This window comes from Talpa occidentalis, unplaced genomic scaffold, assembly GCF_014898055.3.
Source record: "Talpa occidentalis isolate TD23 unplaced genomic scaffold, MPIMG_talOcc4v2.1 talOcc4.2, whole genome shotgun sequence".
Lineage (NCBI taxonomy): Eukaryota > Metazoa > Chordata > Mammalia > Eulipotyphla > Talpidae > Talpa > Talpa occidentalis.
This window is the reverse complement of record NW_023602073.1, coordinates 50,181,745-50,206,402: the sequence shown is the minus strand read 5'-3', so window position 1 is coordinate 50,206,402 and position 24,658 is coordinate 50,181,745. Positions and strand designations below refer to the sequence as shown.

Genomic DNA, 24,658 nt, shown 5'->3' with positions numbered 1-24,658 from the left:
TATAAGCCCGGCCCGGCTGCCGCTGCGTGTCCTTAAGAGCCAGGAAGCCTCTGGATAGCGACCTGCAGACTCGGACGGAAGGTAGCGTGGTGGTGTGGTTTATGTGGTTTTCCTCTGGTTTTTCTGTTTACTTATTTAGTTCTTTATTTTAGTTCTTTATTTTAGTTACTGTATTTTTATTTTTGTCTTGTTTTCTTGTATTGTTTTGTTACTTGCTTATTTTTTTTCTATTTTTTTCTTTATTATTTTAATTTGTGCTGTTTTTAGTTTTTTATTTTTCCTTTTTGTGTCTCCTCCCCACCCCCCACCCCGTCCCGTCCAGTCCCGTGTCCCTCCCCTTCTCCCCCCTTTTCCCTTGTTATTTTGTCGTGTGTTCGTTTTTCCCCTTTGTCGTCGGTCTATTTTGTTGTTGGTGTCAGTTTCTAATTGTTTGTCCTGTTGTCTGTTCTTTGTCCTTGCTGTTGTTCTATGTTGTATTCGTGAATGTAATGGCTTGTTTGTGATTGGTTTGTTTTGATCGTGTTTTTAAATGTTTATATCATTTGTATTTTTTTGGTTGTGTATGTTCATTTATCTTTGGTGTAGATAGTTAGTGTTAGTGTTAGAGTTCTAGTAAGGTTAGCATAGTAAGGTTAGTGTAGTTGTAGGTAGAGTTAAGGTAGCTTTGTTAGTATTTAGTTAGCTTAGTGGGTAATTTTGTATACTATTAATCCTATATTGTTAGTGTAGTTAGTTAATATAGTAGTAACCCTTGTAAATACTATCGGGAGAGCGTGAGGTCAGGAGAGGCAGCGCCAGGGCCGCCAGCGCAGTCAGGGCCGCGGGGACAGCCCGCCGGGTCCGCACTCGCTATGTTCAGGCCCTGCGCTCTCGGGGCCCCCAGCATGAAAAACTACCGGGTGCTGCGCACGCTGGGGGCGGGCGCCTGCGCCAAAGTCAAGCTGGCGCTACACTTGGTGACCGGCACGGAGGTGGCCATCAAGTTCATCTGCAAGGCCAGGCAGGCGCGCCTCGAGTTCCTGGCCCGCGAGGTGGCTTGTATGAAAGCGCTGCAGCACCCCAACATCATCCAGCTGTTCGAGGTGCTGGACACCCCGGAGGAACTCCTCCTGGTCATGGAGTATGCGGGCGGGGGGAACCTGCTGGACTACCTGCTCCGGCGCGGGCGCCTGGAGGAGCTCGAGGCGCGCCACAAGTTCCAGCAGATCCTCGCGGCGGTCGCGCACTGCCACGCGCGGGGCATCGTGCATCGCGACCTCAAGCCGGAGAACATCCTCATGGACCGCGAGCACAACCTCAAGCTCAGCGACTTCGGGCTGAGCATCGAGTGCGCGGGCGCGGCGCTCAGCACCTTCTGCGGCAGCCCCGAGTATGCGGCGCCCGAGATCTTCCTGCACCGCCCGTACGCGGGCCCCGCCGTGGACGTGTGGAGCCTGGGGGTGGTGCTCTACAGGATGGTCACGGGCGCGCTGCCCTTCCGGGGCTCCGACCTCGTGGAGATCCGGGACCGCGTGGTCAGCGGGCACTTCCACCTGCCCCCCTACCTCTCGGCCCAGTGCCGGGACCTCCTGGGCAGAATGATGGTGCTGGACCCCCAGGAGCGCAGCAGCCTGGAGGCCATCCAGCAGCACCCGTGGGTGCGGCCGACTCAGGGGCTCCTGGCCGTCCGCGAGCCGTCGCCCAGCCACCACGACGCGGCCCTGGCGGAGGCCATGGTGAGTATGGGCGATCAGAGACAGCAGAGCCAGACGGCCGTGGTGGAGCGAAGATTCGACAAGGTGATGGGGACGGACCTCATCCTGGGTCCCGGAGGCGGGGGGAGGGGAGCCCGAGGAGGGGAGGCGTGGCCGAGTCTCCCCGCCCCCCAGGAGCCCTGCCCACGCGCCGTGACCCCTGGTGCCCGGGACTCCGGGGAGGGCCTCCTGCAGGTGTCCGGGGATGAGCAAAGCCAGGAGGCTGGACAGACAGAGGATGCCGCTGCGTCAGCTGTGTTCAGCCTCCTGGCCACCCCGGGCCGCAGGACCAATTGCGTGAAAATCCCGCAGGACCGAGCCTCAGGGCGCAGTGCCAGCTCCCCGTCAAGCCCCCAGGTGGGGGATACCCGGGAGGACTCTTCCACCCCCACGCCGGGCCCCCTGCAGAGGGACGCCCCAGAGCGCAGCGCCACCCCCACGCCGGGCCCCCTGCGGGAGGACGCCTGGGAGGAGAGCGACACCTCCATTCTGGACATCCTGCAGGAGGTTGCCCCGGAGCCCAGCGCCACGTCAATTCCGGGCCCCCAGGTGGAGGACAGCGCCACCCCCAGGTCACGCCCCCTGCGGGTGGACGCCTGGGAGGAGAGCGCCACCTCCATTCCGGACCCCCTGCAGGAGGGTGCCCCAGATCAGAGCGCCACCTCAATTCCAAGCCCCCAGGCAGAGGACAGCGCCACCTCCATTCAAGAGCCCCTGCAGGAGGAAGCCCCAGAGCAAAGTGCCACCTCAATTCCGGGCCCCCAGGTGGAGGACAGTGCCACCCCCAGGTCACGCCCCCTGCGGGAGGATGCCTGGGAGGAGAGCGCCACCTCCATTCCGGACCTCCTGCAGGAGGGTGCCCCAGATCAGAGCGCCACCTCAATTCCAGGCCCCCAGGCAGAGGACAGCGCCACCTCCATTCTAGACCCCCCGCAGGAGGATGCCCCAGAGCAAAGCGCCACATCCATTCCGGGCCCCCAGGTGCAGGACACCAAGGAGGGTGGTAGCACCACCACCATGCCAGGCCCCCTGGTGGAGGGTGAACAGGAAAGCAAGAAGGGACCATTCAGTCCTGCCCCCCAGCCCCCCTCACCAACCTCAGACCTCCCCCAAGACGCCGCTGGCTCCTCAAGTTCCGCAGGAATGCGGTGGCTCCTGCAGAAAGCCATGAAGACAATGACACCTCAGTCCCATCCATTAGCTCTAGCCAAGGCGGGCGGGCCAGCAGGAGGATAATGAATGCCCTGCTAAATTTGTGCTGTTTCTGCCGACCACACCACTGAAAACACGGCAAGGGTGTTCACCCACCCGACAACTCATAAGACTGCCACACCCTGCAGATGTCCCGCCCAAAATGCAGCCACCAAGTGAGCAGGAGCATGCCAGGGGAGGGCGAGGCTCTGGAGAGGGGTCAGGGCCTGGGCCCAGTCAGAGGGGCCAGGAGAAGCATGACGCACACAGGACCTGATCACAGATGTCCGCGGAACACAGATGTCCTGGAGCAGAGCAGGTGAAGGGCCAGGAGGGCAATGGAACTGGTGAAGCACCTGGGGTGGGGGCGAGCAAAGTGGGCGAAAGGGGTGGGTGAGCAAAGCGGGTGAAGGGGGGCGAGTGGAGGTTGGAGGCAGCTGAACAGATGAAGGGTGGGGAATGGAGCTGTGCAGGGGCGGAGCTCCCAGAGGCCCCAGGGCCAGAGGCGGCGGGGAACCCATGGCCTTGCTTCCCACCTTAGGCTCTGTCCTGTGAAGGCCTCCCCGCCCCCTTGCTGGGACAGCCCTGCTGCTGGCGCCTGGCACACGGATGGCGCAGAGGATGCAGGAGCTCTGTGGTCTGAGTGGCATTGTCATTGACTGACGGACACGGTAGGAAGTCCCCCTGGGTTGGGCCCCTTTTAAAAACTGAAGCTCCAAGTTGGAGAATAGCTCACCTGCCAGCTAGTGGTAGGGCCTCCTGGTTTCCTTCTGAGCCCTGCCCAATCACCTCTGTGCAACGCTCCTCGGGGGATTTCACTCACACACGAGCATCCTGAACACTTCACTCTCTGCTTGGGCTTTACTGGCTCTTCTCTTCCCACGCAGGTCCCGGACGGCGCAGGAGGTGGCCGCGATGGGCAGACGGGCTCCCCACTGCAGAGGGGACCTCCAGGTGACCGGCTCTGCCTCTAGGGCGCTGGGGCGTGGAGGCATCTGAATGCTGTTTCTCGGCCTGATGGAGACACTCAGAAATGGATTGCTTTGTTAGCGTGTCTATGCCATGACTCATTAAATCATTGTTTGAAACCGACCTTATTTGCTTCTCATTTACGAACGTGCCCGCACTTCCAACACCTGGGTCATCAGATACCTAAATTTGCTTTAAAATTCCTACGATCAGCACTGGAAATTTAAGAAAATTTAGAGATTTTAGAAAGCATTGAGAAAATTTTAGAAGTCAGGTGAATCACAGGGTGATAGCACAGTGAGATGGAGAGTGGCGCAGAGCTGCCAATGAGTATGTCATTAGGTATTTGCACTATGTTCTTTAGGTGTATGTGCATTTCACAGTGTCTGTGCAAGTGTGTGCATGTGAGCCTGTACATGAGTGTGTATGTGGGTGCTTCTATATGTTGAAGTGTTCATGTACCTTCTACTGTCAGAAAGACACTCAGAGAGCTGTAGAGAATTGGTACAATGTCTTCAAAAGTGGGGACCCTGGTGGCACAAGGGGTTCAGCACAGCACTGTGAAGCTATGGGCAGTCTCTGCAGCATGAGTTCCATCCTTGGTTGGCCAGGGAGCTACCCACAGGGCACAGCAGACCTCTCCTGTCTCCCCGCTATGGATTTTAGTCGGTCTGCCTTTTCTGCTCCCCGCTCTGTCTCTGGGGAATCCTCTCACCTCCTGTACTTCTGGCCTGTACCTCAGTTCTTGTGTGCATAAATAAATAAACCTTTAAAAAATTTTAAAGTTTGGTAGAATTAACCCATCAAACCCTAGCTTATTCTGGTTTATAATTGTATTATTCGGGCCCTCCCTGGGGGTGCAGGAGTTAAAGTCGCCGTGTCACCAGACACTGAGGCATAAGTTCAGGAGTTTGATCCCCAGCCCAGGAGCTGACCCACACAGGAGAGGGCAGGAGACCTCTCCAATCTCCCCACTGCTCCCCTCAGTTGTGGATTTCAGTGGATCCACCTGTTCTGCTCCCCACTCTGTTGAATCCTCTCACCCACTGCACCTCTGGCCTACACTCCAGTTCTTGCATGCATAATTAAATAAATCTTTTAAAAAAGGGTATTATTCAATTTGCCATCGATTTTAATGCTCAATATTCAAAACAAGATATCCTTACTTTGAAATAAAACATCTATTTTTGTTTACTGTATTCGAACATTTCATAGAAGCAATGACCTCGAACTGTTATTACATTTAGTTCCAACAAATGCTTATGTGGATATTCATTAATTTTTCCAGTAATTAGAAAAAAATAGAGTAAAAAAAGTATTTTTGATACTAAATCATAACATGCTTATTTGAAAGATCTTAAATATAAGACTGAAATTGTTATACATTTTCCTAATTCATTTAAGATTTATTGGTTGGTAAGTGAGCATATTTTAAAAAGTACTATTTAAAAACAATACAAATGATATACTGTATTTTTGAAGACTTCTTAAGTGATTTATAACTTAGATAATATTACAAACTTAAAATTAGTGATATTATTAGTAACATCATATATAAAATCTAATGATATTTTCGATCTCCCACATTTTTCCATATAATACCATGTAACATGGTGTATACCGTATAATGTGTTCTTGTACCATATACTGTCTTATACCATATACTGTTCTTATACCCTATACCGTATACTGTCTGTGTACACCTATGTATCCTATTATGTAAGTGATAGTGATGGTTTATTTTTATTTGAATCAAAATGATGTTTTATAAAGGAATTGAGTATAATAATTTACAATACTAGAGTTAGATTAAATGATACTTGGATACAAACAGGAAAAAATAGAGTATGTGCAGATACTTTTAAACTCCCGTTTCCTGTGATTATCCAGAATAACTTTTAAATACTGATCAAAATTTGTTTCCATAGACTAGACTTAGTCTGTCTCGAGCATATTGCTGTCATTTTTCATGTTGTATGATTTGCAGATATACTTCAATAAAATGATTTTTATAGTTGTTAGATATACATTATGCAATGCTCATTTAAACATATTAGCTTTTACTGTACTTGCCTTGATTTTCAAGCAAAATTTTATGTCACAGTACATTAATTTCTATTATCTATTTTTGCACTTTTTCATTAACACATTTTATTACAATAAACAAAATTAAAGATGGTGTTAGTTGTTTGGCTCCAGGCTGCAGTTATTTCACCAAACATCTGGAAGACAAATGAATGGAACAGACTAGTTGTAATTATATTTATTGATTTGAGTGTTTTTAAATTCTTATTTATTTTGAACAATAATGTATTTGTGTCTATAAATTGATTAATGGATTCTAATCTTAATCATGAAATAGTAGAAGTTACAGCTGGCTAAGTATTGTGGTTTCTTACAAATTACTTCAATTACAGATGCCAAGCATTCTGCATTCCCCACTTAACAAGAAGTGGTTTGCCAAGAAGTTTCTTTAATGATCAGCTTGTCTCTGTACTGGCACAGCTGTTGGAAAAGAAACTACCCATGTCAAACGTACCTCATCCCAAAACTCAATCCCCAACTACACAGCTACACAGTGTGTCTACACAATTATTCCAGGCTTGAAGTGGTGTATGATCTGATATCTTCCCAGTAACAACAGTTGAAACAGTTAGCTTGTATTTATATTTAATTGTTTGCATCATGTTTACCATGCTTTTGAATAATAGAAATAGCCTGCATTGACTAGCAATTACAATATTAAAATACTGTGGGATTTTAACGTGTAAAGTTATGCAGGTTAAAACTGTTCTTTCCTAATTGTCACTTTATGCTATTTTAAAATTTAGATATTACTTGAAAATGAGGCCTCCCTGGTGACACAGGGGTTAAAGGCAGTGCTATCAAGCTATCAGCAGCCATTGCAGCAGGAGTTCCATCCCCTGCAGGCTGGGGAGCAACCCACAGGGCCTGCCAGAACTCTCCTGCCTCTCCCGCTTCTACCCTCAGCAGTGTGTTTCAGTAGATCTGCCTGTTCTGTTCCCCACTCTGTCTCTGGTGAATCCTTTGACCCCTCACACCTCTGGCCTACACCCCAGTTCTTGTATGCATAAATAAATAAATCTTTTTAAAAAGTCTCTTTTAAAATGATCTCTTATATTCATGATCCTATATCTGTTAATAGGATAATAATAGAGGTATATATAAGTTTTTATTTAATTTTTATAATCCAGAAATATGTTTTCCTTTTATAGTAATTTATAAAGAATGGATGAGAGATAGCTTATATATATATACACACACATATAATACATATATAAACTTCTTTCATAGATAGATAATAGTCATATTCTGGTAGTTAGGTGAAAGTATTAAAGTTACTGATTTACCAATTAGAAAGAAAATTTCATTTATAATTTTAAATGCTTTTAAATAGGCTTCATAGGGGCCTCCCCGGTGGCGCAGCGGTTGAGCGCTGGGTTGCGAAGCTGCCCGCAGCCTCTGCAGCGCCGGTTCAATCCCCGGCTGCTCCCCGACCACCGGAGGAGGGTCCCACATGGCGCGCAGACCTCTCCTGCTGCCTGCTGCTCCCCTCAGCAGTGCACTTCGGTTCTTCTGCCTGCTCTGCTCCCCTCTCTGGCTCTGGTGAATTCTCGCACCCTCCCGCGCTTCTGACTGTACCCAGTGCTTGTATAAATAAATAAAGTAAATAAATAAATCTTTTTTTAGAAAAAGGCTTCATAGTATGTTATTGACATGTGCACATTCTTATGTGGAAACTGAGATTCCATTAGACTGCATACACAAAGGAACAATAGAGGAACAGGTTTTTAGTACTCAGAAGTTAATTTGGAAGAAAATAATAGAAGAGTCTGATCCTTCTCAAATTTATGAAGTTGGAACTCAAACAGTGCTAAATGAGTTACGAATAAAAACTAATTGGCAATTAAAAACTATAGAAGGTGCGTTTTACCTTTTTTCACTTCAAGTGAACATGAGGGTGGCTGTGTCGGGACCCAGGGGGTAGCTGCCGGAGAGGGCGAGGAATGTGCGTTCTCGAAGCCATGGCGAGCTGACAAGGCCGGGCTGCCTGGACGAGGGATTCTGATAAGGTTGAAACGATAAACTTACTTATAAAATAAAACACGTCACATCACTTAATGCAGTCATGAACTATCACACACTCGGAGATAGAATTCCGTGTACTGGCGCTAATGAAAGGTGCACCCCATCAGCGCTTGAGCGTGCTGTGCGCCGGGGCCTCCCGCCTCACCTTCCCGCGCGAGTCTCTCCACGTTTCGGGGGCGGCCACGAACAGGGGTGAGGTGTCAGGTCCCCTGGCTCCTCCTGTGGCTCCCTGAGGATGAGCGACCTTGAGCTCCTTGACCTGTGCCTGCCGGCCATTGGCATGTTTTCTGGGAAAAATGTCTATTCTCTTTCTGGTTTTAACCACATAGTTTGGGGCTTTTTACTCCTTAGTGGCACGGATTCTTTATACCTTGTGTGTGGAGCCCCTTGTCAGATCTGTCATTTGCAAACATTTCCTCCAATTTTGTAGGCTGCCTGTTGATTTTTTGATGGTTTCCTCTGCTGTGCAAACTCCATGAGTTACTAATTCTCATTTCTACTTTCTTTCCTCACACAACATATTGCATTTTTTTCTTTGAATAGGACGCTAAATGTCTTGATACTGAGTTGTTCTTTCAATGTTTCAATGTTTTTGCCACAGCCTTCAGAACCACAATAACGTCACTATGATCATTGAAAACTCACCACGAAGTTTGATCATTAAGGAAAAAAATTAATTTAGATAAGATATTGCTAATTTGTTCAGGCTCTTGTTACATGACCATCACTCGGGGAGGAAAGAAATCCTTCATTAATTTCCAAGGAGATAAACAAACACCACAGATATTCAGAGTGCTTTCAGAAAAAGGATATTTTCTTCTTTTTGAACAGTACCACGGTTGAAGAATTTATTGACTTTATAAGCACAGAAATATAAGATCAAAACTAATGAAAATTGGAAGCACAATTTTCAAGTAACTTGATAGGCACTAGGGACTGCTGGAGACATCCAACACCAGATGACTTCATTGTAAGGGAGGCCATCAAAATGGGGATGAATACGAAGAGAAAAAATGCTGCTTGATTTACAATCTTCAGTTGGAAAGTAAATGTAAATATGCACAATTTCCCCTCCCCTCGCCATCCTTGCTGCTTTCCTTCAGTGTCTCTCTTCCTTCCTCATGTTCGTCTTTCCTCTTTTTCCTTCTTCAACTGTATAAATTTTCTTCCTTCTCATTTAGAAAATTTTGCAGTGTTAAAATGTAGCATTAATTGAAGTTTAACTCTCCTCAGACTCTCCCTTTCTTTATAAAACTTTAAGATGCCCTATGCAGTGTCTTAATTTCCTTTCCTACCATATCCCCAGATTGTAACTACACCAGAATGCTGTCACACGATTTTTATGGGAATATAAATGTATTAAATGTAGGAAGGTCAATAATAGTTTATAGCATTTGATGAATGCTATAAATGATGAATAATACTTTATAGCATTTCTTTAGAAAAATAATATGAAACAAAAAAATTCAGTATAAGTGCCTATGATTGTCAGAGGAATAGCATGAATATTGGAGGTATAATGAAATTTATATTTGCATTCAGTTATAGACTAAGATAGAAAAATGGTAAATGTATAGGATGTGCTAGATTTCATTGACCTACTAGAGCTAAGATGCTTGCAGTTCAAGGACAGAAACGAGATTTAAATGATCCAATGTTGAATTAGAATACAGCTAGGCAAACTGTGGGAACTGTTACAAATATCATTAGCTTTTTTAAATTACCACAATAGTAAAATTTTAAGTATTATTTAGGGATGCTTCAAAATAACATTTTTCTTTTGCATGTCTACAAAGATTGTAGGGGCTGCCAAGAAGTGCTTCTAGAAGCAGATTAAGTTTTGGGGAAGCAGGAGAAACACTGGAAATCAACAACAGAAGCAAACGCTGTTCATTGTAAAGGGACATTTGGGGGCATAATATGCATATATGAAAAAATTACAAATGTCACAGCAAAAGAATATTTTCAATGTTTGAGGTCAGTGCACTGTGCTTCTCTAAGACTAACTGGCTTCTCTCATTGGGTCATGATTGATTTGCCCACTCTGCAGGGGAAGTTGGGGTGGGGGTTTTTCAGCATCACCTGGGTTCTCTTCCCAGGTGATGTTCTCAGAATCTTTGCAGTGGAGTCTGGGTGAGGGGGCTCCATGGCCAGGCACCCAAGTGGTCCTCACCCAAGTGCTCCCTCACCGTGCAGTAGAACTCAAGGTGGGGCCAGCTCTGGCTCCCTCCTCCAAGACTGGTGTCCCCCAAAGGCACTTGCTCCCTGCCCCCCATAGCTTTGTCACAAAGTGCACCTCCCTCGCTTCCACTGGCCTCCTGGGAGACCCCATACTTCACCCGCCAAATCAGCCACCCCAACGTATTGGTTCTTTTATTTGTTTCATGTGTTATATAAAATTTGATATTTTGCCTATTGATGTGAGGCAGCTAACTATATTAATAAAAAAAACTATCATGTAACAAAGAAGAAAGCAAAGTTCAAATGTAGAAATCCTTTTACATTTGACTTTAAAATTCAGAGAATTATCACCCCCTAATTTTCTTCGCTATGCCACAATAAAAAGAAAAAGAGTAGATGCTATTCAAAGAGAAATAAACTGCATCCAATTAATTAGAAATAGTGGGAAATATCTCTTACATTTACAAATCCGTTGACTTCTGCACAAGATGCTTGTTTATTCATAGAGGGAAAAGATTTACATGTTTAGTAGAGAAACGCTCTCATGTGATTAAAAAGCAGGAGATGTAGCCTATTGTTTTTCCTTCTGTGGGCTGACTTATCTGTCGGAAGCGCTTGAATAACACAGGTCTGATCTGCTTGGATTCGCTTAAAGATTTCCCTGTACACCAACAACAATGTTATGTTATGAATAAGAACAGTTCAATGCTGTAAGTGCCTTTTCGCTTCCTTATGATTTTCTTTTTCTTTTTTTTTTTTTTTATAGAGGCATGCTTTATTTATTTATTTGTTTGTTTTTTGTTTATGCATGCATTGGGTACAGTCAGAAGCGCGGGAGGGTGAGAGAATTCACCAGAGCCAGAGTGGGGAGCAGAGCAGGCAGAAGGACCGAAGTACACTGCTGAGGGGAGCCGCGGGCGGCAGGAGAGGCCTGCACGCCATGCGGGACCCTCCTCTGGTGGCCGGGGAGCAGCCGGGGATCGAACCGGCGCTGCAGAGGCTGCGGGCAGCTTCACAACCCAGCGCTCAACCGCTGTGCCACTGGGAGGCCCCCTTCCTAATTGACTGTGTTCTAAGAATACAGTATATAATACACATGACAAACAGAAGATGGGTTAATTGGCTAATTACGTTTTCCCTAAGGCTGCAGGTCAACAGTAGGTGATTAGTATTTCAGATTTGGGGGGAAACAAATATATAATATATATGGATTTTCAACTGTGTGGGGTTGGTGTTCAAACTCCTGCATTGGTTAAGAAAGGACAACTGTAATGTGATAAAGGTATGGACTATTTTTTAAAACTTTCTATCACTTCTGTAGTTTGAAAATAGAAGTACCCTTCTCTCTCATATGCAATAGGAGTTCGTGTCTGCTAAGATAAATTCTTTTATACTCTTTTCAACAGTGTGATTAAATACTATGTTCATGGGGTTAGGTATAAAAATCCAACTACTGATTCTCCTATATCAACAGGATCAATTTATCACAGAGATGCCTATTACCTCTTCAAATCACCAATGCTGCAGAGCTCTCTTTCATCTTTCTAAACTCCAATCATAAATAATTTTTTACCTCTCCCTGATCATTGTGAAGTTTCAAAGTTGTTTACATGTATCCTTAATATGTTTTTTTTTTGCCCTAAAGTGAATTTCTTATTTCCTACATAATTTTTATAAATCACTACACTGTTCTCTTAGCATCTTGCTTGACTCTAATTCCATATCATTCAAGGAAGAATAGAATAGAAAACTGATGCATGAGCTTTAGATTAAATCTGAAAACAAATCCTGCCCCATTGAGCTGGTGAGCCATCGAACACTTTTTTTTTTATTTTATGTATTTTTACATCATTTGTCATTTTTGCACAATATATGCATTTTCATCTTGGTTATAGTCCCCACACAATTCCCACACCCCTTTGTTTTCATCCTACTCCCTCCCCCCATCCATAGTGTGTCACTGGTTTATAGTTTCTTGTTGATTTTGATGATGTGGTATATATACACAATGGAATATTACTCAGCAATCAAAAAAGATCAACTCATGTAATTTGCAGCAACATGGATGGAGCTGGAAGGGATCATGCTCAGTGAAATAAGCTAGAAAGAAAAAGAAAAAGACCGGATGGTCTAAATAAGGAGACCAGGAAAAAGACTAATTACAATAAAGTAAAAACTGTCGGTCACTTTATATCATGCACTCTAGAAATCTTTTCTTTAATCCTAGTAAATCAGAAGAAGATCTATTACAATGAGTTGCTATGCATTTTCTTTAAGAAAGCAAGCACTTGTCACCATATTTGATGATGAAGAAATATTGATATTGATCACAATAGACGTAACTTTTGTCCTGCTCTTGGGAGGAGAGTTTGAGACTTGAAAGGTCACACTGGGACAGACTGCACGGCTGTTCCTCATCAGGGCAGCTGCTCTGCTCCCTCAGCTGAACTACATAGAAACCCCGATCGCATCACCATGTTTCCCGAGGGCCACTGTTGAGGGGCATCTAGCCTGCTGTCTCACACTCACCAGCGTCGTCACAGCTCCGTGTCCACCCCGAGCAGCACCGCCTCGCTCCTGCCCCTGGCACACACCCCTCTGGACCTGACTGCATTGATCTGTAACATTATAAATTAATTATTAATGATAAATAGTAACAAAGAAGAAATCATCAAATTAAAATAACATATCCCTTATAATTACAGGATAAATGGTGGAGGTGATGACAGAAAAAAAGTGATAATTCTGATGAAAATGACCAAGTTGATTATGGGAAAAAGAAACAGAAAGGAGAGAAACTGTTCAGGAGAGAGGGGAGGGGAGGGGAGCGTGAGGGACAGAAGTGCAGGGAGAGAGGAAGGGGGCAGAGGGGAGGAGTGGTAGCTCTGCCAATGTAACCCACAAGTTTTTTTCAGTCTAGGAAAACTTTAGTTTACTGAGGTGTGGAAGGCATAAATAGAATTTTTCTATTAGCTCTACATAAGAGGCTTCAGATCTGATTGTCTATATTTTACATGCTTTCCTCCCAAGAATAATTTCATATTTCACGATGGTTCTAGTTTATCTCATGTTCAATCTGCATCTGAACCTGGAATGCTCTTAGATTTTATTTTATTGAGCTGACACTGATTTTCAGCCCCATGGGATTCAGAGGACTTGGGCCCCGCCTCTCAGATGTATGTCACCTGCTAATCATTTGAGATCAGTGTGTTATTGAGCCCACTGCAGCATGGAGACTGGGGTTCTGATTTTAAATAAAGTAAAATGCATCTCCTATATAAACCGTTAACTACCTAATTAAGACATTTCATGTCAGTGCGCGCTTCCCATGCTCATTGCAAATACCGAATGGCTGGTTGTCTGGATTTGTTATTACACATTAGGGTCCTACTTCAAAATCCTCCTGGAAAGACTAAGGAAGCTGCTGCACAGCTAGAGTTAGAAGAGACTGAATTGGACCCCAGTGTTCCCTGTCCAGCGCGGACTCTGCAAGAAGCTCCAGAAAAAGAGGAGTGGCCCCTGTATCTGCGCATGTTGCTCCAGGGGACCCTGCTGGAGGGTGTTTCGAGGATTTTATGCTCATCAGCAAGGTTGTTGGCAGATGTTAAGCTGCTTGAAGAGCCTCAAGTGCACTGCATCGGGCATGAGCACCCAGCACAGGGGACAGCGTCTTTGGAAGACCTGATGCCAGAAGCTTCGGGAGCACTTAAGCTATTGGGGAAATGCATCCATGATGTTGTCACACTTGCAGGTGACGCATAAAACCCACAGTAATTGTGTGGCTTATGTTTCAAAAAATGAATCTACTAGAACCTAAAGGAATCTCTTGTACATATTTCTATTGAGAAATTAGTGAACACTTTATATAAAATTTAAAAGTTATTTTCACATGATTGACTTTATTTCATACTTGCACCATATTAAACTATCCTTCTACTAGACTTTCTTTTTTTTTTTTTTTAAAAGATTTATTTATTTTTATACAAGAACTGGGGTACAGACCAGAGGTGCAGGAGGGTGAGAGGATTCACCAGAGACAGAGGGGGGAACAGAACAGGCAGACTGACCAAAGTACACTGCTGAGGGGAGCAGCGGGCGGAACAGGAGAGGTCTGCTGCGCCATGTGGGATTCTCCCCGGCCAGATGGGATGGAACCCGCACTGCAGAGGCTGCGGACAGCTTCACAGCACTGCGCTCAATGTGCTGCACCACCGGGGAGGCCCTCTACTGGACTTTCTAAATTGACTTTTATTTGTTAGAAGATTTTAGTTTTACAGCAAAACAGAATCAAGTTGCTTAGACATTCCCTAACCTGCTCCACTCTGACACCCTGGGCAGGTGGCACAGCCCTGGGTTAACAATCCACGGTGACTCATCATCTTCACCCAAAGTCAGTCATTGGACATGCGGGTTCACTCTTAGCATTTTATGTTTCATGGACTCAGGCAAAGATTTACACTAATTTTCATCATCAGAATCACTATGAAGTCACCTACACACCCCAGCAGCAGCCCTGGCCCTGGAGTAGGGCACTAGGATGGAGTCACCAGTGCAGGTATTTTAAATTGGTAAAGATTTCTTCATTTTCTCCAAGGCAAGCCTTTTGACTCTATTATTATTAAACAATGTGGAAGCGGAGAATATTGAAGGGCATAATAAAAATCCCCATATTTCTGATGTGAATTATGAAGTAAGTTTTAAATAACTGAGATTTATCAATGAATTCCACTTGTGTCAAAAATAATTGCCATGTTGACATATTTTGTCATAAAGAATAAGCATATGTGCTCTTTAACATGTTTTCCAAAGCACTTTTAATATTCTCCAAGACAAAACGTGGTCTAAATTCGGTAAAAAACATAGAGGAGTCTCACATATGAAGTGACAATTTATCTGTTAAAATAAATGTAATGAAAATTTGTAAGCAAAATATTCATATTTTAGAATATTTTGCAACTCTGAATTATAAAGTGTGTTTATTATTTCAGGGATGATATATTTTCCTAGTGTCCCATATGTACTAAGGACATCTCAATTTGAGGAAAATGTCACTGGACAAAGGATAAACAAAAATTGATGTGAAATGATAAATATCAATAAAATCTGAAACTATCCCTAAATAACCAAACTTGTCTATGTGGGGCATTGTTCATCTCTCTTACATATTGCCCCAAATCATCTGTCAAAACTTCATTGTCCTTTGGGCCAACAAAGATGATGTTCAGAAATGATTTTTCAGTCGCAATTAACTTAAAAAGTGCTATACTTACAACTCTCCAATGCATTAAAACAAAATTTATCATTATAATAATAAATAAATAATAAGAAATTTATATTGAACAAAATATTAGCAAAAGTTTTCAGGTAAATGAAGAACAAAGTAAATACTGTGGACAGACAAAAGAACATTGCCCTGGGTGGTTTGAATTAACTGAGATTAAAATCTTTAGCAGTTAAATAGTTTCTAGAAATTGTTAAATGTCAAATATCCCGAGGCGCTCCACTGGTTTCATTCACTCTGAGGTGAACAGTAATATCCATGCTCCCTTGATCTATCAGTTACCTATTAACAGAAGTTGCATCAGCAAGCAGACCTTGTTGATTTAGTTAAACCCACAAAGCAAACGCTCACACGTGAGTGTGCCATTTTGCACACATGGCCGTAATCCCGGAGTCAATATAAAATGTGGGACAAAGAGAAGAAATGGGTTTGTGGAAACTCTTATTGTCCTAAAACCACAAATGAGTGAATTCTGTTTGTATTTCAGATTAGCTTTGAAGTCTATACTCAAAGCTTATAAAATAAATTTTGAAGTTTATTTTAGAAACAGGTGGATGATATGTGACTTTATCTAAAACGTGTTGGCTTTTTTTCTTTTTCTCCATTACATAACGATTAGGAGCACTGCCCCTTCTCAAATGCATGGGCCCTTGTCATGTGGTCACTGTCCAAGCACTTTCCCGCCCACCCCAGCCTCGCCATCCTCCAGAGACCCCCAAAGCAGCTCCAGGAATCCACAGGAGAAAACTCTTTGCTACCTCCTCTTCAGAACCAACCAAACTTTGGATTTCTTTATTCCAATTTTGTTGTAATATAATTGACTTTAACACTGTGCAACCTTAACCCTGTATATCTGTATCTATCCTTCCTCCCTCCCTCCCTCCCTCCCTCCCTCCCTCCCTCCATCCTATCCATCCATCTAAATGATCGCCATGGGAAGTTTCATTAACACCCACCATGGCAGAGTTATAATTCTGTTTCCTTGTGATTAGAACTTTTGAGACCCATTGTTAGCAGCTTTCAAACACACGGGATTAAGTATAGTCATCAAAACGCATATGACCCTCCCATCTCCTTTATCCTTCAAACTGGAAGGTCATACCTTTGGTGGAAGGTCATACCTTTGGACCACCCTTTGCCTATCTCTCCCTCACCCCCTTATGGGAGCTTGTTTCTATGTTTCTTCATTTTCATTCCACAGATGCGATCTTGCAGTGTTTGTCTTGCTGTGTCTGACTCACTAAGCCTACAGTCCTCAAGGTCACATGGCAGGATCTCCATCTTCTGTGGGGCTAATAATGTGTGTGTGTATGTGTGTGTGTGTACGCGCACAGTCATGCGCTGCTTCACGACAGGACACATCCTGAGCAGCGCCTTGTCAAGGGATAGTGTCAGCGTGTGGCCTTCAGGAGCGGGCCGCCACACCTGTGTGACACGGTCTGTTGCACACGCAAGTGATGCCCTCCGGCCTGTGGGAGCCGCCGTGGGCTGAGGCTCGTGGGCAAAGCGCTCTCATGCCACGGCGAGCGCACACGCGTGTCTTTACGCACCTGTCGGTGTCGGGGCGCAGATCACTGGGTCTCCTCCGAGTCTAGGGGCGTCGTCAGCGGCAGGGCCCTGGGGCCAGGAGTTCTCTTCCTCCGGATAAAGGCCCGGAAGCGGACCCGCTGGGTGAGGCGGGCGCTCGGCCTGGAGGAGCCCCCAGGCCCAGACCGGGTTGCCCAGAGGCTGCACCCTGGCCCTGGCCCGCGGTCGGCGCAGGAGGCCTCAGCCCTGGGTCGGCCCGGAGAGCCGGAGAGCGGGCTCGGAAGCGCTCGGCGCTGCAGGTGCCAACCCGCGCCCCCTCCACTGGCTGCCCTGGCCAGCGGGGAGCCTGCAGGAAGTAGCCGGGTCTTCCTGGGCTAGGAGCCTGCGCCCCGCAAGCCTGCTCCTTGCCCGCAGCTCTGGCCCTGACTCAGCTTCACCTTCTCGCCCAGACGCTGCCCGCCTCAGGGCCGCGGGAGCCGCTGCCCGGTGGGACTTGGCCGCGCTGGGCGAGCGCGCTGCTCCCGGGAGGGCTCTCTCTGCCCGAGAGACAGGAATCAGGGTGCACTGTGCGTTCTGTTGGATTGGGGAGCGCGCCCTTGCAGCACCCGCTCCTCGGCGCCCTGTTCTCCTGGGAGGACGCGGGCCACAGGCCCACGTGGCTGCTCTCAGACCTGCGCTCTGGGGCCGCGCAGCCGCCTGGTGACCCGCGCCCCGACGCCTCCACGCGCGCGGGGGCGAGTCCCGGGGAGGAGGCGCCGAGACGAGGGGCTGGCGCGGCTGGCGCTAAAACTGAGTTTAGTGTAGAACGTGCCTCATAACGCATTTCCCATGTGCTTTTCCTAATGTGAAGCCTGTTGAAAATCAACCTGACTCCTCCCGCCTCGCGCCGCCGCCGTCTCGCGCCCTGGTCCGCGTCTCCCAGGACCACGGCAGCCGGCGCTGTCCGCGTCTCCAATGGGCTTTCCAGGATCATTGCTTTTCACTCGTGACACGTAATGTTTAAAGCTTTTCGACATGGGAAACCGTCTGGCTTCCCGTCAAGAAGTGCAGCTCCTGGGGGGCCGCTTGCGGAGAAGCCCCTGAAGGTCCCGCGCCGGGGCCGGGCTGTCCGCGAGGCCGCCGAGGGGCGCGGGGACCAGCACCCCGTCCCGGGGCCTCCGCAGGAGCCGCTGAACTGCAAAATCTCTCCCTCCTCCTGGGAGACAGCGACTGCTGCCCGGACTCTGGCAGCTCTAATCTGCACATGGCATAACCCCTGCTGAGAAAACCAGTGTCGAATATTTGTCATTTTAGAGCTTTTTATTATGTGGCTCCATCATTCTCATACTGTTATAAGCTTTTATGGGGAACAATTAAATGACACCGTGGTAACCCCAGTGTGAAAAGCCGGGATATTAATTTGTGTGAACCTTATGCTGCAAATAACTGGGGGAATAATCAAAAAATTTTCTGCATATAAATTTGTTAATTTTTTTCCTGCTGATCAAATTAGAAAAGAAACCTGAAAATTCATTCTAAGATACCTCTGTGTTCTCACTATTTTTTTAAAAGAATCAAAATTTAGAGACATAAAATATTTGAGCAATCAAGGAGACACGGCGCAGAGCTCAAGGAATGTAATGTTTCCATAAACATGTATACTTATGTTTCATACACTGTCCTGATTTTACCATGGTGATTATCATATGCACACATGTATTTGTATGTACCAAAATACTTTTATAGTTTATGATCATTAAATCTTTATTAATACCCAAAGAAAAAGAATAAATGTAGTCCTTGAAATCTTTTTTAAAAAACTGATTTTGCCATATATTTTTAATTATTTTTATTTATTTATGCATACAAGAGCTGGGGTGTGGGGCAGAGGTGCAGGGGTGAGAAGTTTCACTGGAGACAGAGTGGGGGACAGAACAGGCAGATCCACTGAAATCCACTGCTGAGGGGGGCAGCCGGAGACAGGAGAGGTCTGCTGCCCCTCATCTCCCTGCCCTGGAGGGAACTCAGGCCCCAGTGGTGACAGTGCTAAGACTTAACCTCTAGGCCACCAGGAGGGCCCTTATTCCTTGAATTTTTTTTTGTGAATTAATAAAAAGATAAATTCCAAATCAAATCAAGATTTATTCATTTACTTCACAACCTTCTGAATCTTTCGATTTTTTTGTGAAGAGAAAGATGATGAATTTATAGTGAGACAAAATAGAGGGAATGACCTAGTCTGTCCTGTAGGTAAGGGGCTTCCGCTTCGCAAATACAGTGATGGTCACAGTGGTCCCTCCTGAGGCTCATATGGAATCAGTCAACTCCTCTACATTAATTGAGTCACTAAAGCATTGTTAAACTTGTATTTAAAATTTGAGTCAACAAAATACTGTCTGGAAAAGCCATGATAAAAGTCAACTTCTATACTGAACACAGTAGCTATTTTCTTTTCTTCAGTCACAGAGTTAGGCAGAAATCTGCTTTGGCTAAGACTACAAACAAAAATAATGATTAATATAGATACCCAAATGATTCTACTGAAGACATTATAAGCAAAATTAAGGATTATGTTACAAACATAATTTTAATATTATGGTTTGTCCAGTTGCTCACAAACCAATTTTAATATTGACTATTGACACGTTTCAAATTTGAGAATCTAATCATTGTCTTATCAATCCTGACAATTATGTAAAAACTGCGCTAATAAAGCTCCATGTTGATGTTGATGTCACATTCCAATGACCTCATTCAACCAGTGCTTATCTCCATTCACTTTGAAGTCAATCTTGAGTTAGAAGTCTTGGTCATTTGTACCTCCATAGACAGAGTGTTACTTGAGTGGATTTACAAGTTATTCTTCACTTTATTCTTCCCCTGAAATGTTTTGATCCTAGAAAGTTGTCCCCAGTGACCTTTATTCAATCATATGTCATTTTCTAGTTCATTAACTGTCCATTAATGTTTACTCTGATAATGAGGGACAGCATGGTCAAATTAATCAGCCTCATATCTATTAATCTCATTTTCATACTCATTATTTCTTAAACTTTTCTCCCGTGACATGTATTCTCTATTCTCTTAATCATTGTTTTCTATCCTCAAAGTGTTAGTTTTATTTCCACTTGACTGGGATCTACAAATTGGATATGGTTTTTTTCTAGTTTTTCTGAATATATTTAGGAACAAAGCTGGATTTTTTTTGCTGAATGTAGGTGACTTCTTTGATCCAGATAATTAATTATGTCACATTTTACCATTAGGCATAAAATTAAAATCTTGATTCATACACTTAACATATATCTAACAATGATATTCTGCTCCCAGCATTATGAAACTATAGAAAAAATTATTCTTTGCCGTCAATGAACTCAAACATTGAAAGATGAATTTTAATATGTATATATTTGTGATTACTAGATTAAATGGTTATGTTTGTCTTTATGATTAAAATGACAATGAGTAGTAGCTTACTATTGAAATACACTTATCCAATAGGTTAATACACTGGCCAATTAGTCTCATCTTTTATTCTATACGTATATTTCAAATTTAAAAATATTCATGCTATTACTCAGAATCAGTGACTTATTTTTCCTTGCATTTAATTAATAGTTAAACATGTGTTGGCTGAAATAAAAAGTGTTAATGATCATTAGATAATCAAAGAGAGGATATGGTCCCAGGAGCAGAAGGACAGATGTATCCACGAGAGCTGTTGCCACAATCACAAGTTAAGGTGGGTTTATGGGCCTTGTGCCAGAGCCGCATGTAATGTATGCAGCAAAACGGTGAGTCCTGAGGTCAGAATTGTAATTATCCCGAAAGGGGGGTTCGGCTTCTCCCCTGGGGGTTTAGACCTTTGTGTTTCCTAAGTCATCCTGACCCACAGAGATGCGGCTGCGCGCTGTGTGCAGACGCGGCCAGTGGCTGGGGTGTCGTGCATGCTGACCCCTGGGGACGGCGTCGTGGAGACTCGGGAGCCGTGGTCCTGACGGTCTTCCATCCGCTTCGTGTCAGCCGGGTGCGCCAGGGCGGCCCTGGCAGCCCAGATCCTGCGCGGGATGGCGGAGGCTGTCCTCACAGTCCGCGACCCCCTCACTTCACCCCAGGTCTGCTGCTAGGGGAGGAGGCCCGATGCACTCACTTGTTTCAAGCATTTCTCAAGTAAAAGCTTCCTTTGTCTTCATGAAGTCTCTCTCTTCTCATGTGATAAATTGACATGTGTAATTGATGCAAAAAATTGTGATATTTTGAGACCATTAAAAATAAAATGAGGGCCTCCCCGGTGGCGCAGCGGTTGAGCGCTGGATTGAGAAGCTGCCCGCAGCCTCTGGGGCGCTGGTTCGATTCCCGGCTGCTCCCCGTCCACCGGAGGAGGGTCCTGCATGACGCGCAGACCTCTCCTGCCGCCTGCTGCTCCCCTCAGCAGTGTACTTCGGTCCTTCTGCCTGCTCTGCTCCCCGCTCTGGCTCTGGTGAATTCTCTCACCCTCCCGCGCTTCTGACTGTGCCCAGTGCATGTATAAACAAACGAACAAAGAAAGAAAGAAAGAAATAAAACATGCCTCAAAAAAAAAAATAAATAAAATGAGTGAAATTTCTTGAATCGTTATGCTTAACGAGAGGCCAACAATAGCTTCTCACTCCAGTAGTAGCCGCTCACACCCAACAGCTTCTTTTTTTTATAATAAATTTTATTTTTATATTCCCCATACAATTGCAACCTCCTTATTTTGACCCCAGTCCCTCCCCTCCTCACACCCCACCCCATATAGAGTGTCTCTGGTTCATAGTTGCTTGCTGATTTTGATTTTCACTTTCTTATAGTTATTCATTTTCCTGGTCCCTTATTTAAGTTTTCTAGATTCCTGCTATGAGTGAGACCATCCGGTATTTTCCTTTTTCTTTCTGGCTTATTTCGCTGAGCATGATCCCTTCCAGCTCCACCCATGTTGCTGCAAATTGTATGTGTTTATCTTTTTTGATTTCTGAGTAATATTCCATGGTGTATATGTACCACATCTTCTTGATCCAGTCATCTATTTTTGGGCATTTGGGTTGTTTCCAAAGCTTAGCTATTGTAAACAGTGTTGCTATAAACATAGGGGTGCAGGTGCTCTTTGGAATTGATGTTTCTGTGTCCTTTGGGTAAATACCTAGGAATGGAATTGCTGGATCACATGGAAGCTCTATGTTTAGTAGGTCAAGAAATCTCCACACAGTTCTCCAAAGTGGTTGGACCAGTTTGCACTCCCACCAACAGTGCAGAAGAGTTCCTTTTTCTCCACATCCTCGCCAACATTTGTTGTTGCTAGTTTTTTTAATATGTGCCATTCTCACTGGTGTAAGGTGGTATCTCATTGTGGTTTTGATTTGCATTTCCCTGATTACAAGTGATGTTGAACATTTTTTCATATGCGTTTTGGCCATTTGCATTTCCTCTTCAGAGAAGTTTCTTTTTAGCTCTTCTGCCCATTTTTGGACTGGATTATTTTCTTTGCTGTTGTTGAGTCTCATCAGCTCTTTGCAGTTTTTTGTGATCAGTCCTTTATCATTAGTGTTGTGTGCAAAAATATTCTCCCAGTTGGTGGGGTTTATCTTTGTTTTTGTTATTGTCTCCTTTGCTGTGCAGAAACTCTTTATTTTGATGTAGTCCCAGCTATTTATCTTTGCCTTCACTATCACTGCTTTGGGTGATGTGTCTGTAAAGATGTCTTTGATGTGCCCATCATGTAGTGTTGCGCCTATATTTCCTTCTATGTATTTTATGGTTTCAGGTCTTATGTCTAGTCCTTTAATCCATTTTGAGTTGGTTTTTGTGTATGGTGTGAGGTAGTAGTCAAGCTTCATTCTTTTGCATGTAGCGACCCAGTTTTCCCAGCACCATTTATTGAACAAACTTTCTTTGCTCCAATGCATATTCTTTGCTCCTTTGTCAAAGATTAGTTGACCATAAATCTGTGTCACACCCAATAGCTTCTACACCGTACACAGGCAGAAGGGAATTCACCAGGTGCTGTTATAGAAGTAAGCTCACTCACAGACGTAGTCTTGCCTATTTATTGCTGACTACAGAAGGCTGACAGAGTTTGCATGGAAGACAAATGCTCAAGAACTATTTTTTTAAAAGGAGAAAATTGCTGGAAAAACAGTGAAATTTGCATACAATATATGTAGAAATAAGTTTGTATTTCTTAAAATATCTTCATAGAATTATGAAGCTGTAGACCTGCAATTATAAGTGGTGATGACCTCTGACCTCCATTCCCACCCATCCCATTCCAATCCAGAGAAAATCAGAACATCCTCCCTTAGCAGAGACTTCAAATAATTACCACATTCACAATAGAATTTAACAGCTTTTCATTTTTCATTCTTCACTGGTTAAGAGGAGAAAACTCTTCAGTATTTCTCTCCAGTAATTTGCTGAGCAGAAACTAGGTAGATGGTACTGAATTTTAAATTTTTTTTAAAACAATAAAAATAGCAGGGAATGAACAGACTTTTCAACAAATGGCGCTAGGACAATTGTATGTTCACATGGGGGAAATTCAAAATTCAACCCCTCTTCACACTGTATACAATTTTTATTTCTAAAATCCACTTACAAATGTAACGTAGATAGAAATATACCCATATACATAAATAGTATGTGTGCCGCAGTTCCATAGGACATGTTTAACCTTTGTAGCTTAATTATTTCAATACGTGAGAACACAGCTAATATACCAAGTCAAGGCTCAGGGGTGAAGTCTGAGCTAACAATACAGATCTCCTAAGGCTACTAGCCAGGGACTGCTCTCAGATGCCAGTGAGTTTGCTACACCAATAAAAATGCTTTTTTTGGTACCCAAATTCAAGGTGTGGGTGTTTATGTTAATAATGATAAATGAATAACCTTAGGATAATCGAGTAAAATGTAAAGCACTGATACATCACCTTGTCCTGAATTAGTTCGTCCCTGTTGAAATGGGTCTGGAGCTCTGGCTTCACCCATGGGAGGGCCAAGATCCGTCCCAGCCACCATCGCCTGCAATGAGTTTGGACTTGGCCTGCTTTTCCTGAAGCTTTTATCTTTTCTGCAAAGTGACAAGGATAACAGATTGAGAAAGCCAAGCCTCTGACACATCTTCAGAACATAGTCCCTAATTTGCTTTAAATATAGAGTAGGGGAAATACATGTATTTTGTGAATAAACATTTCCTTTATGGACTGATAGAAAAGCGACTTACTAATAACCACCTTGAAATATTCTTATGATGACGATGTGTGCCTGAAACCTGCATGTTATAAACCAAAATTACTTCATAAAAATGTTTTGAAAAGGCATCTATTATCCAAAAGTTTCCCAGATTGCAGAGTCCTTGCAGAAATTCAGGGGCTCAAAGTCTATTATAAAATACTTTGTTAAATTCACCTGTTACTGGAAAGATTTTTGTTTAGTGCTTTGCTTTTTAAATCATTCAGCATGAGTGAATTGAGGTTGTAACCCTGAACTATTTCCTTGAAGAACTTTTCAACATTATCACTATGGAATTAATTTCTCAGTCCAAAAGACAGGCAGAATATTTTGGGGTGAATGGAATTGATGAACTTTCAGATTGCTTTTCTTAAGGTCAGACCTTTATTGAATAATTATACAACTTCACACTCATTGGCTTTCGAACAATGATTGATATTAT

General features: G+C 44.2%; 1 protein-coding gene and 1 long non-coding RNA gene across 3 annotated transcripts in view; one reads left to right on the top strand and one right to left on the bottom strand.

The window, feature by feature from the left end:
- Positions 1 to 825: 825 nt before the first annotated feature.
- LOC119252270 (MAP/microtubule affinity-regulating kinase 4-like) lies at positions 826 to 2,816 on the top strand (the record flags this gene model as incomplete). The annotated part of the gene is made up of 2 exons (XM_037519469.2): positions 826 to 1,715; positions 2,046 to 2,816. Coding segments are annotated over exons 1-2 (1,635 nt in total), but the record flags the coding sequence as incomplete, so codon positions are not given.
- Positions 2,817 to 2,826: 10 nt separating this feature from the next.
- LOC119252272 (uncharacterized) overlaps positions 2,827 to 24,658 on the bottom strand; it is a 37,602-nt gene continuing 15,770 nt past the window's right edge. The window contains exons 2-6 of one of the 2 annotated variants that reach the window (XR_005126768.2): positions 23,916 to 24,055; positions 12,714 to 12,802; positions 7,849 to 7,979; positions 3,661 to 3,938; positions 2,827 to 3,280 (exon numbers count right to left, since the gene is read on the bottom strand). This is a non-coding gene — a long non-coding RNA (uncharacterized LOC119252272). Of the gene's footprint in view, positions 3,281 to 3,660; positions 3,939 to 4,835; positions 6,116 to 7,848; positions 7,980 to 12,713; positions 12,803 to 23,915; positions 24,056 to 24,658 lie in introns of those variants that run through there. The other variant, XR_005126769.2, reaches the window with a different exon arrangement.